We start from the raw sequence: 13,526 nt of genomic DNA, 5'->3' as shown, positions 1-13,526 counted from the left end.
AATTAGGCCTTATACTCTTCCGGCTGCTTTGAGAATTAGGTAAGAGGGAACTTTAAGTTATCAGTTTGAAGCATTAAAGAAAAACTCTCCTGGGTCAGATCAGAAGTCCATCTAAGAGCACTTTTATCAACAGCAACCCACTGGAAGATCCTGGGCGGCTCTCAAAGACATCTCCTGCTTTTTTCTAGCACCTGTCAGAGAGGTATCCTGTTTCTCCATTTTTAATCCTATATTCACAAAAGGTCAATCTAACGTCACACAGAAATCCACCCATATCCATAAATCAACTTTCAATAAGAGATAAGTAGAGTCTCGTAACTACAAGTCACCTTTTTGCCCAGTCTTTCCATAAGATTGGGCGCTGTCATGTTATTCATTCATTCTTTTTTTTTTTGCATTCAAATCCTGCCCTACATATATACATATATACTTACAAACATGCATACACACACACACACACCGCCATCTCATAAAATATCAGGTGGCATAGAGCAATATAAAATTTGTATTAAATAAAAATGATTTTAAACATAGTAAGCAATCGATCTTCCAGTGTGGTCGCACCAACACTTCAGAAATTCCTATCTATCGACATCAGGTAGGCTGCCTGTTTAAAATGAAATTGTTGAGGTAGGTAGGTCTTTCCAGACACATAGGAGATGTGTTTTAATCTCTTTCACCATTAATTTTAATTATTTTAAAACATTTTTACCTGTTTTTTCTTGGCAAATTAAATATTGTTTGTAAACCACTTAGACGTTTTACTACAATCAAGCGGTATGTATAAATTTTGTACAAAGAGGAACTAAAAAAGAAAAAACTCATCCAAAGCAGTACAAAACAATAATTAAAATGACTGGCTGAATAAAAATATTTTTAAACAACTGCATAGCCTGCTGGCACACACACACACACCTATTCCAGAGACTCCTGAAAGTTAAAAGCAAGGGCACCTGCTGAATCTCTGCTGGAAGATAGATAGAAATTAGACAGAAATCTAATTGACAACAATAAGGCAGGATGCTGGCATTTCAAGATTGCAGATGTTTTTCCCATCCCTGGGTAAAATTACCAGGGAGAGATGCCTGAGCGAGTTTTTAAAACCAGGGACAGTTGAAAGACCTCTCATAGAGTCATCTAGCCATCCCATAGCAGTCTATGCAGGAGGGGTGCCTCGCCGGTGCCAGTGCATTTTTCTAGGAACCAAGATCTGATAGACCCAAAAGTGATTTTGGCAGGTGGGGAGCATCTAATGACCTATCACGCCAAACCAAATTCCTGGGAACTGTGAGGAGGGGATACCCTTTACTGGAAATCTACTTTTGTTTATTGAATTTATATAGGCCTAAATATTACCTGGGCTGCTTACAAAGCAACAAACAGTGCTAAAAAGTACAATATATACCATGATTTCAATAATCAAAAAGCAATAGCAGGAAGTAAATACTAATGATAATTACAAGACTTAAAGGAACCTGGATTTAAAGCAGAATTAAAATGAACAGGGTGAGTGAACCTGGCACAGAAAAGACCAGAAATTAAGATCCTGATAACAGCATGAAGAAATCTGATCTATTTCTCTAGGTATGGTACAAGGCCAGGGGTCAAAATCGCAATCTGACACTGATGCAGAATTTTGACAGTGATGCATTCAAATTTAAGGGGGGGGATTCAAGGAGTCTTGGATACAAATCCATGTTGTAACAGGACAAATCTTTAATTGTGTAAGATTCAAAAATGTTGGTATAAAGGATGCAGAATAGATTTCCCAAGGCCTCATCAGATCCTGGTCCTAGTCCTAGCATGTATAAAGGGGCAGACTGCCCTCTGAGAAACTGCAAATTGCTTTGCCCTCTGCATATATTTCCAGTATCCAAAAAGGAGGGATTTCCAGGGCAAAAAGTCTTATTTCTGGCCCAGGTTAAAAATCCAGGCCACCACTCCAAAAATTGAGCTTCTCCAGCCCTTCTGGCTAAACTGGGGGGGGGGAGCTCTCCCCTGAAAAACATTTGAATCTGCTCTAAGCTTTTCCTCTTTAGTTTAGTTTGGGACCTATTCAAATTAAATGATACGAGGATGATCTGGTATGCTCTCTCTCTCTCTCAGACTCTGAACACCCCTTCCAACCTGGAAATCTGAATCCAGTGAGTTACAAAGATTTGGGATGAGAGACCCAACAAGAAAGAGTGGAAGTCTCAATTGAACTTTGCATTGAGGGGGCACTACCCGAGCCCAGTTTCCAAACCCCCAAAAGGCAGCAGAGTGAGGAGAGAAAGAGGCAGGTTTAGGAGGCGATATAAAAAGAGGCAGTGCAAGACAGGAGTGCCTGGCGTGCTATGGTCCATGGGGTCACGAAGAGTCGGACATGACTAAACGACTAAACAACAACAACAACATAAAAAGAGGACAGAATCTGCCTCCATCCCATGCCGGAATCTTGACCAATTTCAACCCTCTCCAATATTCCATTTTATGCTCATTTATACCAAACCGCCAAGACACTCTCCACCCCGAGAAGGTTGTCTCTGACCTGACCCAGCCCTGCCTCCATTCATAAGACCAGGGCCAATTCCCACTTTTCCTCTCTCCACCTGCACCAGTGAAAAGGGGAAGGGTACCTATTTTTCAAGCAATCACCGCTGTAGAAACCCCCCTGGAGTTCCCCCCAAACCCCAGGTCCCCCCATTCCTTCACTCCAAACAAGCCCATCCTTCATTTTCTCCAGCCTCCCACCACAACCAACTCCAAATGCCTTTCTTCATTCACTGGGGTGCTCCATGATCGCTTGCCCCCCACATGCTGCCCCACTGCGGGGACAACTTGCAATATTGCACACACCGTACAGACTGTAAGCAAGCCACTCTGGCCGCCTTTAGAGCTGGGTACAAAAAATCTAAATAAATACTCAGATTAACAAATGATTAAACAAATTACACTGTTGTTATTACTAATATTAATAACACTGCCAAGGCCCTTCACCTTGCTCCATAATAATAATAGTAGTAGTAAAAGCAATAATGGCAGTAATAATATTACTGCCAAGCCCAGCCCCACCCCGCACAACCTTGGGGTAGGGGGAAGATAAAGAATCCTTCTAGTCTGGGGGAGGTGCACGCATCGCCCCCCCCTCCTGAAAGGCATGCCCCTCCCCCACCCCACCTCAAGCCCCTCCTTGGAGGGAGCCCCAATTCCTGCCCTCCCCCCTCAACAAACAACAGAGGGCTCCCCCAAGCCTAGCATCCCCAAATGGATGCTGCCCCCTTTTTTCGGAAAGGAGAAGGGATGTGCCCCTCCCCTATTTCCTCTCGCCCAGCCCAAAACAGAGGTATCCGTCTCCCCCCCTCCCCGTTACGAGACCCCCCCAATTTCCCCCGAGGGGCGGGGCAACACCGAAGTGCCCCTCCCCCCGACTCACCTGCAAGGGGGAGGCGGGTCCTCGAGTGCCTCTTTCGCTGGCGGCGGGGGGGGGGGGCAGCAACGGCCGCGGAGAATCCACAAGCAGCTCGGCTGGGGAGGCGGCCGGAAACCGGGATGTCTCGGAGGACCAACCACCCGTCCCCGCCACGCCTTCTCGCCTAGAGCGTCCCCTGGCCAAAGAACTTGAGGGGCCTAGGTCGGCCCACGCTCACTTCCGGCCGGAAGGACATAGATATAGGTAGGAATGAGTGGCCCATGTACATACCTGACACCACACTTGTGCGTTTCTTTTCTTTTTTAAAGGCCGCTCATTATGCCCCTCAAAGAAGATATAAATGCGGGGTTTTTTGAACCACGAAGATGATGAAAGCTAGGGCGGAGACGCTTTACCTTCTCCCACCGGCAATAGCGGGTTTCCGGCTACTGCAGAAAGTTCCACCCCCTTATCATACTACTTCCTGAAAAATGTTCTATTTTATATATGAATAAAATCTTCTTTTTTGCATATATCTGTGCGTGTGTGTCAATACGCATTTTTTATATTTAGTAAAAAAATCATTATTTTTTTATTATATATTTATATTGGTTGCTATATTATACATTATTTATACAGTATATTAATTAACATGCAACAAAATAAGATGCCTTGTGCCTTAGCCCCTTCCTAACTCTACCTTACCATAGAGATGAGGAAGAAAGGCTAGAACAATTGGCTTGCCCTGAGCTACTTCCGGGCTCACATTTGGCCCAGGAGAGAAGGAGACCCATGGAGTGCAGGAGGATCTGAGGTTGTGCTAAGAGGGAAGCGCGGGGAAGGGAGGGGAAGAAAGGGAAGACCCCAGCCCACCCCTGCTCCTAATAATAATAATAATAATAATATGTACACCCCGCCTATCTGGCTGAGTAGCCCCAGCCAATTTGCCTTTCCTTCTCCCGAGGGGTGGGTGGTGATGGGGGCACATAGGAAGCAGTCTCATGCAGAGTCCGGCCATTGCTCTGCATAGCTCAGTATTGCCTACACTGACTGGCAGCAATAGCCCTCTGGAGTCTCTCCCCATCCTATATGGAGATGCCACCAGAGCTTGAACTAGAGACCTTCCTCCCAAGTGCAGGTGCTGTCATTTCCCAGCCTTAACTTTTCCGAAGCCTCATTCCAATTCCTGAAGGCTAGAAGCTTGCGGTGCTTCATCAAGTCCAAAGCAATAGGCTTTAGGATTGCACACCGAAAGGTGAATGGCCCTAACACCCCCGCCAAATCCAGAAGCTTTGTGCACCCTATTAATGGCAGCCTACGGTAACCATTTTTCTTGTTTTTCCATTAGCGTAAGATTTCACCAGCAATCCTGATTTTCCATCCCAGAAGACACCATGGCAGAGCGTGGGGCTCACCTCACTGCAGCCTCCATCTATGAGGACAGGCCGTCCATCTTTGAGGTCGTTGCCCAAGACAGCTTGATGTCAGCCGTAAGGCCCGCACTGCAACATGTGGCCAAGGTAACAAAAATGCCCCGTGGGCGGCATTCCACACTGCTGAGTGGCATTCAGCAAGAAAGCCCACTGCTTGCAGGACCAGCCAAAGATGGCTGCAAATAAAACGTTTTAAGTGTATTGTAAAGTGCATTATGCAAATGTGACACTAGATGGCGATTGCGAGCTATGGCAAAATCAATACATTTTTCAAAATGTTTTTTTTCAAAAAACATTTTCACATTTTTATATGTTCAACCTATAGCTACTGCTGATTTCAATCAACCATTTAATATTTTTATATACCTGCTTCTCAGTAATTATGCTTTATATTTTTATAAACAGCTTCAATCAAACAATATACTGTATATAAATTTTGTTAAGTGAAATAACTTAGTAAGCAGCTCAGGAGAACCTAGGAAGCTGTGTTTTACCTTGCATACTTGCAGGCTTTTGCAAAGGGGCATCTGTTTGGTCACGGGGAGAACAGGATACTGGACTCAATGGGCCTTTGACCTGGTCCAGAAGGGCTCTTAATACCATTGTTCCATCTAGCTCAGGATTGTCTACAGCAGCCTTCCGCAAACAAGTGCCTGCCATGCTGGCTGGGGCTGAGAATTACCCCTGAGAAAATGCAGCTTTCATCAGGGGTGGAGGGGGGTGGGGAGAGACTTCCTACCCCTTACTTAGGCCTTGCTTTCTCTTGTGGCAGGTGCTGGCTGAATCCAACCCTGGCCGTTACGGCTTCCTGTGGCGCTGGTTTGACGAAATCTACACCCTCCTGGATCTGCACCTCCAGCATCACTTCCTCTCAAGGTGCAGCGCCTCTTTCGCTGAGAATTTCTACAGCTTGAAGAGAGAGGTGCTAAGGCACGGGGGCAGCAAACCCAGAGAGAGACGGTCAGTCACTGCCGGGTTGCCGTGTAGGCCTCACTGGAAATCCCTCTGCCTGCTGGTCCTCGTCCCCTACCTGAGGACCAAACTGGAGGCGCTGGTTTCCCGCCTCCAGGAGGAGGACGATTACTCCATCCACCCGCCATCGTCGTCCTGGAAGCGGTTCTACAGGGCCTTCCTGGCCGCTTACCCCTTTGTGAATTTGGCTTGGGAGGGCTGGTTCCTGGTCCAGCAGCTCTGCTACGTCCTGGGGAAGTCCCGGCACCACTCGCCCATGCTGATGCTGGCTGGCGTCCAGCTGGTCAGGCTCACGGCGGAAGATGTGCAAGCCTTAGAGAAGAAGGCAGCGGCCGGGAGCGGAAGCCCACAGCCAGCAGGAAGGTGAGTTGAAATGGGCAAGCTCTGTCAGGGGCATAAGGACAGCCAAACCATCTGTATGGACCAGGGCAGTCCAGCACGCATGCAGCCTATTTTGGCGGCCCTCAGCAACATCTGACACCCGCAGCCCTTGTGCTGCCTTCCCAAAGCCAGGTATGCAAGTGTTGGTGTTGGGTTTTGGGAAGGAGTTGTGATGGCTCTGGCAAGATCCTAGGTTCCGCCCACCTCTTTCCCAAAGCCTAATGTTTTTCCAGCTTTAGAAAGAAGATGGGAGGGCTCTACGACCCTGCCAGAGCCTCACACCAAAATACTGGAGCAGTCTACAGCAATTGGGCAAAAGATCCCTGCATTGCAGGAGGTTGGAGTAGCTGACCCTTGTTGTCCGTTCCAACTCTACAATTCTAAGGTGGTAAGACTAATTGTGCATAGAACAGTAGAATAAAGTCCAAATTTTAAAAATTGAAATAGGAAATCAGGTAACCGATCTATCCTTAATTGCCTATATTTGAGAATAGAAAAGTTTTCAGCAGGCAGTTTAAAAGCTGGCACAGAAGGTGTCTGCTGAGTCTCCATTGGCAGAAGATTCCTGAGTTTTGGGCAGATGACACTAAAGACTCGGTTTCTTCCTGTTGTCAAATGAGCCTCACCAACCTGGATAGCTCAGTTGGTTAGAGCGTGGTGCTGATAATGCCAAGCTTGCAGGATCGATCCCTATATGGAACAGCTGCATATTCCTGCATTGCAGGGGGTTGGACTAGATGATCCTTAGGGTCCCTTCCAACCTACAATTCTATGATTCTAACTCGAGGAACCCACTCCGCTCCTGCAGATGAGCTCAGTGACCGAGCTGGAATATAAGGATTCAGGCAATCTCTGAGGTACCCTGCCCAAAGTGGTTCAGGGCTCTGCAAATTAAGAGAAGCACCTGCCCATAGCAGATGGGCAGCCGGCAGAGACAGTTAGCAATAGTGTCAAATTTTCTCAGCCCAATGTCATCAGCAGTCTGGCCTCCGCATTCAGCACCAGCTGGAGCCTCCAATCCAGGCCCCAGGGCAGCCCCACAAAGACTGCATTGCATCAATCCAGCCCCAAGATATTGACTACAGTGGTCAGCAGGCAGCAGAGAAGATGCCTTCACTCCGTGCTCTTTTTTTATCTGTCTTTTCTCTCACAGCTTGAAACGGCAGCTACAGTCTGCCGCCAAAAAAGCCTTGGGCGGCCTGGCCTTCTCCCTCTCCACCGGGCTCTCCGTGGGCGTCTTCTTTCTCCAGTTCTTGGAATGGTGGTACTCGTCTGAGAACCAGGAGTCCATCAAGTCCCTGACAGCTCTGCCCACCCCTCCGCCGCCCGTCCACCTGGAGCGCAGGGCAGGCTCCCCGCTCTTGCCGAAGCTCAAGACCGTCTGCCCGCTTTGCCGCAAAATCCGCGCCAACGACACGGCCCTCTCCACCTCCGGCTTCGTCTTCTGCTACCGCTGCGCCTACAACTACGTGAAGCGGCACCAGCGGTGTCCTGTCACAGGCTACGCCACGGAACTCCAGCACCTTGTCAAACTGTACACCCCTGAAAACTGATGGGGGTGGCCCGCACCCTCTGTCTCAGGCACCACACGGCTGGGTGGGGTACGTGATTCTCTTGTACACACATGAAATTTATCTGCTATGCAGGCATCCCGTGATGTTGGTGGTCTCTGTGAGCTTGGCTACCGTAGGAGAAGCAGGCAGGCTCTGACTGTTGAGAACTCTCTGGTTATCTCGTTCAATTTATTTCTCCTAGAAGCTGAGTGAGAGAACTAGAGAGATAAGCCTGCTTTGCCTTCTTCCTTTCAGTAAATGAAGGCACACCTCCACTGCAGGCTCCCATATATGAGAATCCAGAAGGCTTCCTGTGCAGAGTGTGGTGTGCCTCAACTTTCCTACTGGATATGTTGCTCAGCTAATTTCCCCCTGGAAAAAATTAGGCTGTGATGGGTATCAAAGCATGTGTCCCTTCCAAAGCCCTGACAAATCTAATCCGAAACTGCTACAGTGGTACCTTAGTTCTCGAATTTAATCCATTCCGGGAGTCTGTTTGTCTCCCGAAACGCTTCAGAAACCAAGGTGCGGCTTCCGATTGGCTGCAGGAGCTTCCTGCACTCAATCGGAAGCTGCGTCAGACATTCAGCTTCTGAAAAAAACGTTCGCAAACTGGAACACTCACTTTGTTCAGACCAGCAAGGTACCACTGTATTTGCATTTGAAAGGAAATCGGTTTACAGCTTCCCAGGGGCAGTGTTTATGGGCCATTAACCCTTTCCTCCCTACCACCATCTGCTGTGTTCCTGAGGCCGCTTTGGCTCCCCCCCCCCCCCCCGGCTGCTATTTACATAAAAAACAAAAATGTGCTTGCTAAGTTAGAGTCACAACATCCAATTTGGTCATGACAGAGAACAATTTATTTATTGTTTTAGGTTAAAAATAAATAAATCTCCCGCTCTTTAGCAAAAAAAAAAAGGCTCCCAGCAGAGTTTACTGGTAAGACAGTCCCCTGCCTGCCGACTTGCAATATAAAAGGCGTGACACAAAAGGAAAGGGGGTTTAGGAGGGAAGAGGATGGGAAAGCACTCGCCTTAGTCAAAGGTTTCTCACCATGATCAGCTGGAACAGAAAGCTTCCAATGGGAAGAGGAGCTTTCAGTAGTTGGATGTAGAGCCCCTTCATTCCCATCCGTCCCCAGCAGCCTGATGGAACAGGTGCTCAGATGAGACCTGCATGGTGAAATTGCTCTTTCAGCCAAGGAGCTGGAGAAGCCCCAACTAGAGAACTCTCAGAAGTCAGGGCCTGGCTCTGGTGAGCAATACAGGAACGCACAACCTGTGATGCAATACAGGAACGCACAACCTGTGATGCAATACAGGAACACACAACCTAGATCAGGGGTCCCCAGACTTACCGCGCGGCGGGCCGGAGGGTAGGGGAGTGCGCGCGCAGCGGGCTGGAGGGCGGGGGAGTGCGCGCCCGTGCGCATGCGCACACGCACACGGTCGGGAAAAAATCGCCGAAAATCACTTGTGCGCATGCGTATGGGCCTCCCCCGACCCGGAAGTGCATCGGAAATGACCTCTTCTGGGTCGGGAGAGGCCCATACTCATGCGCACAAAGGATTTTCGGCGATTTTTTGCCGATTTTTAAGATCGTCGCTGCGCCACGCGCCGTAAGAGCGGGCGGCGGCAGCGGGCGGCAGGGGTCGTCGCGGGCCGGATTGGGAGGCCGATTGGGCCGCATCCGGCCCGGGGGCCGTAGTTTGGGGACCCCTGACCTAGATGCTGGAGCAAGGGTGCGGAGAGTTCTTAGGGCAGGCATGGCCAAACTTGGCCCTAGAGCTGTTTTGGGACTACAATTCCCATCATCCCTGACCACTGGTCCTGTTAGCTAGGGATGATGGGAGTTGTAGTCCCAAAACAGCTGGAGGGCCAAGTTTGGCCATGCCTGTCTTAGGGGATCCCTATTCCCCTCACGTAGCTACGACGTCTGGTTTATCAATGCCTCTTCCCAACGAAACTGGAGCTTTGTAAGGGGAACCAGGGTCTCCTAGCAACTCGGCAGCCTTAGCAAGCCACAGCTCCCAGGGTGCTTTGGAGGAAGGGCTATGACACTGCTTTAAATGTATGGCGCAGATGGGCCCTAGGATGGCCAACTGTTGACTGCAGCTCCCCTCGGCCCCAGCTAGTGTGGCAAGTAACCCAGCAATACCATGGCAGCACCTTGTTGGTCAGCCCCACCATAAGCCATGGCAAATGACGGTGAGGGAGGGCGAGGGTCAGAGCAGGACTCTGCTAGGAGGGATTCTCCTCCAAGGGCTCCCCTTCAGGAGCATGGCACTTGGTGGGCGAACCTCCCACACCATCATCGTCATCACCACCTCCTCTTCTATGCATCAGCAGGAACAGAAGACCATTACCTGCAAGATATGGAAGCAGATGTCCCTGTTAAAACGTTCAAGCGAATGCAATCCAAAAAACATACAAGACAAATAATGTTTTACACTACAATTCCCATCATCCCAAGCCACCACTGCCATTTTGGACTCTTCCTCAACCCCAGCTTTGCCCTTCCGGCTCATGGGAGTTGTAGTCCAAATCGTTTGGAGGGTATCAGGTTACAGGAAAGGGGGTCCAAACTAACATAAAATGGTTAAGCTATGCTGAGATAAAGTTGTGCACTGTGTTTATTCATTGCATTTCTGCATGGAACTCAAGGTGTATACATGGGTCTCCCCTTCCCCAAGTCCTACAACGACCCTGTGAGGTAGGTTAGGCTGAGAGGCAGGCACTGGCCAAAGGTTAACCAGTGAGGTTCATGGCTGAGCAGGGATTTGAACCCTGGTCTCCTAGGTCATAGACTCAGTTTTTTATATACACAAATGTATAAATCATCCTGGTTTTTCAGATTCCTTGACCTTGAAAACACCATGTTCACAACTGCAGGTTCTTAAAGTATTTAGATGCCTTAAAATATTTTCTTAGAATTCCAATAAAATTTACTTAGAATTTCTTATTTACTAAGAATTCCAATAAAAATAATATCTAAGAAAACATATGATCTTTTTTTTTACTTAGAACATTTAATTCACATTCAGTGTGCTTTGCTTACTAGGCAGCAGGCCCCATGATTTAGTTTGAAGTAAAGATGCATGTTTAGGATTACTATTTTATTTATTTATTTATTTATTTATTTTTGCTTAGACCTGGAAAATAAACACCAGATCACGTAGGACATTGGACATTTTAATTCAAAACTTTCTGCCCTCCCCCCTCCACAGTTCCACACTGCAATCACTAGATGCTAATTCTCCAGATTGTATAGCTACTCTGGAGTAAGCCCCCCACTAAATTCAATTGGACTTAACTTCCAGACAACATTAAGGTGTTTTGTTTTGATATCAGCAATCTCCAATACAAAAGCCACATTGAGCAGTGGGATTTTTGCACTTGCAAAGCCAAGGAGAGCAGATCACCTGTATGCAGACAGCCAAAATCCGCTCAGAGAGAAGATTACGTGATCATGTCCTGGTCAGAGCCAAACCAGAAGTTGTGGCAATACCAGTTCAGACTATACTTCACTCATCATTGCCTCTGGCATATTTTACAGGCAACCCCTTGCGTGCAGAAGGTTTCAGGTTCAATCCCCAGCATCTCCAGATCAGGACAGGAGAGAACCCTGCTTAAAATCCTGGAGAGCAACTGCCACACCGTGAAGATAGTCTGGTTCACAATGAAGCAGCATTCTACATTCCTAGTTAAATCAGGGCCTTCTTAACTTAAGAAGTGTGTGCAGGTCTTAAGAACTGTCTGCATGGTTCCTCAGCTTGGCTCTGAAACATTGCTGAGATACTGCAAATGAGGCAACAGAGGGTTGGTTTTAAAAAAAAAACTTGCCAGATTTCCCTCAGAAAAGTTAAATGATATGGACAGACAATTATAAGAGCAAAGGAAGAGCCCGGTAGCTGATCAGGCTAAAACAGAGCCCTTCTACCGGTAGTCCAGCATTCTGTTCTCACAGTGGCTTAGGCCATAAATAGCACACCCCAATCAGTGCCTCCCAACCTTTTGCAGTGAAAAATGCACAATTTAAATTGCATACACCTTCATAGGATTTACAATGCAACTGGAACTGACCTACACTCAGCTAAGGTCTAGTACTGAACATCTTCTTTCTCCTTCCATTTGCGCTCTCTCTGTCTCACCCACGGGACCCCTAGGATAATTAGGTAGGGGAAAAATGCAACCAGTCCCAAAGGCGTAATGAAAACTATCATTCTAAAGCACCGTATCTGAAACCAAACTGCAGCAGACCAATTAAACGAAATAATAAGCCGTTGGACTTTCTGACTAAGCTATTGAAATATAGATTGCAGTTGGAAAGGACCTCGAAGGACCATCCAGTCCAAACCCGCTGCAATGCGATGGGGACTGAATTTAGTGGGGCTTTCACAGGCTGAAATCCTACACTTCCTTGCCTAGGAGTAGGTCCTAGGACCTAGTGCACTCAACGGGGCTTACTTCCGAGGAGACATACACAGCCAAATTTTAGCCTCCCTTACTTAGGAGAAAGCAACCATTAAACCGAACGAGGCTTACTTATCAGTGAAAAAGCACAGGATTGCCATGCAACCGGTTAACAACATGCAGGAATAAATGTGGAACTTTGGGGTGCGAGATAAGCCGTTTAAACGCACGTTTAAAGCAACACTTACTTGCCGCTCAATTTCCTCGTCGCCATCTTGCTCCCAAACTAAAGGTGGCTTCCGCGGCTTCAGCCCTCTCTCCTCTCAGCCAATGGCAGCTCCCCGACAGCTCAGGTGACATGCGGGACAAAAGCATCCTCTCGGATCCCCGCCGGCCACGCCCACAGCTGTAGAGGGAGGAAACGAGTTGGATAGGCGCGCATGCAGCACTTTGGGCTCCCATGCGAAGACTGCCAGATGCGGCACAGGCACTCTGCAAAATGAGCCCTCCTCCTTTCGCTCTATGATTCATATGGTGGGGGCCGTATGTGGCTCGCCAGATGTTGATGGACTCCTAATCCCATTCGCCCCAGCTAGCAAGGCTAGTAGCCAGGGATGGTAAGATTTAAGAAAATAAGAGACCAGGTAGGGCGTGGTGGAGAGTTGGATTAGGACCTCACAGGGCTACTGCTGCTGTTGCTGCTGGCATCCCCGTCTCATTGAGTTCAGGACCTCAATGCCACAAGGACTGCCTCTATTCTTCTTCTTTGGCGATTGCTTGTATCCGAGTAAGATTGTCTTCCATAAACACGGTTTTAACAATGGGTCTGTAAGTGACTGTGGAGGCCAATTCTGGATCCACACGTCTTTCCACAGTGGGGACATTGGTTTCCGGGCGGGAGTTGATCACGGTGTGGATTTGCCAAGCGCGCCTTTCACTTAGCACGTTTCTCCCTTGTGTCCTGAGATCGAGTGTCTTCAAAGCCCATGACACCTTTGGTAAAGGCTGCTCTCCGCTTGGAGCGCTCGCAGGCCAGTGTTTCCCAGTTGTCAGTGTTTATACATTTTTTTAGATTTGCCTTGAGACAGTCTTTAAACCCCTTTTGTTGACAACCAGCATTACACTTTCCATTTTTAAGTTTGGAATAGAGTAGTTGCTTTGGAAGACGATCATCAGGCATCCGCACAACATGACCAGTCCAACGAAGTTGATGTTGAAGAATCATTGCTTCAACACTGGTGATCTTTGCTTCTTCCAGTACACTGATATTAGTTCGCCTGTCTTCCCAAGTGATGTGTAAAAAATTTCCCATCGGCAAAGTGTAGGATCATGCCAATGAAAATATACCTGCCTCTATATACCTACCCAGAACCTGCATTCATCC

The 13,526-nt window shown here is 47.9% G+C and overlaps 2 protein-coding genes and 1 non-coding gene across 5 annotated transcripts in view; 1 reads left to right on the top strand and 2 right to left on the bottom strand.

The window, feature by feature from the left end:
• The window catches only part of AP2B1 (adaptor related protein complex 2 subunit beta 1), a 63,153-nt gene extending 59,351 nt beyond the window's left edge, over nt 1-3,802 (bottom strand). For 2 of the 3 annotated variants that reach the window (XM_035139183.2, XM_035139185.2), the window contains exon 1: nt 3,416-3,565. The gene's annotated coding sequence lies outside the window, so the exon portion shown is untranslated. Of the gene's footprint in view, nt 1-3,415; nt 3,566-3,682 lie in introns of those variants that run through there. The other variant, XM_035139184.2, reaches the window with a different exon arrangement.
• A 339-nt stretch (nt 3,803-4,141) lies between these two features.
• Nucleotides 4,142-9,258, top strand: PEX12 (peroxisomal biogenesis factor 12). The gene is made up of 4 exons (XM_035140132.2): nt 4,142-4,205; nt 4,740-4,911; nt 5,597-6,159; nt 7,331-9,258. The coding sequence occupies exons 2-4, from the start codon at nt 4,786-4,788 to the stop codon at nt 7,728-7,730; spliced, it is 1,089 nt and encodes a 362-aa protein (XP_034996023.1). The 5' UTR covers nt 4,142-4,205; nt 4,740-4,785; the 3' UTR covers nt 7,731-9,258.
• Nucleotides 9,259-11,172: 1,914 nt separating this feature from the next.
• On the bottom strand, nt 11,173-11,269 carry LOC118097441 (Z30 small nucleolar RNA). The gene has a single exon (XR_004694047.1). It is a non-coding gene; the product is annotated as a Z30 small nucleolar RNA (small nucleolar RNA).
• Between the last annotated feature and the right edge of the window lie 2,257 nt (nt 11,270-13,526).

Source organism: Zootoca vivipara, chromosome 15 (assembly GCF_963506605.1).
Source record: "Zootoca vivipara chromosome 15, rZooViv1.1, whole genome shotgun sequence".
Taxonomy (NCBI): domain Eukaryota; kingdom Metazoa; phylum Chordata; class Lepidosauria; order Squamata; family Lacertidae; genus Zootoca; species Zootoca vivipara.
This window is presented reverse-complemented; position numbering and strand designations above follow the sequence as displayed.

Bases quoted from the DNA above. Each gene is read 5' to 3' on its own strand.
- PEX12 (XM_035140132.2), top strand. From the start codon at position 4,786: ATGGCAGAGCGTGGGGCTCACCTCACTGCAGCCTCCATCTATGAGGAC. The intron at 4,912-5,596 runs GTAACAAAAATG...CTCTTGTGGCAG, and splicing joins CACTGCAACATGTGGCCAAG to GTGCTGGCTGAATCCAACCC. The intron at 6,160-7,330 runs GTGAGTTGAAAT...TTTCTCTCACAG, and splicing joins AGCCCACAGCCAGCAGGAAG to CTTGAAACGGCAGCTACAGT.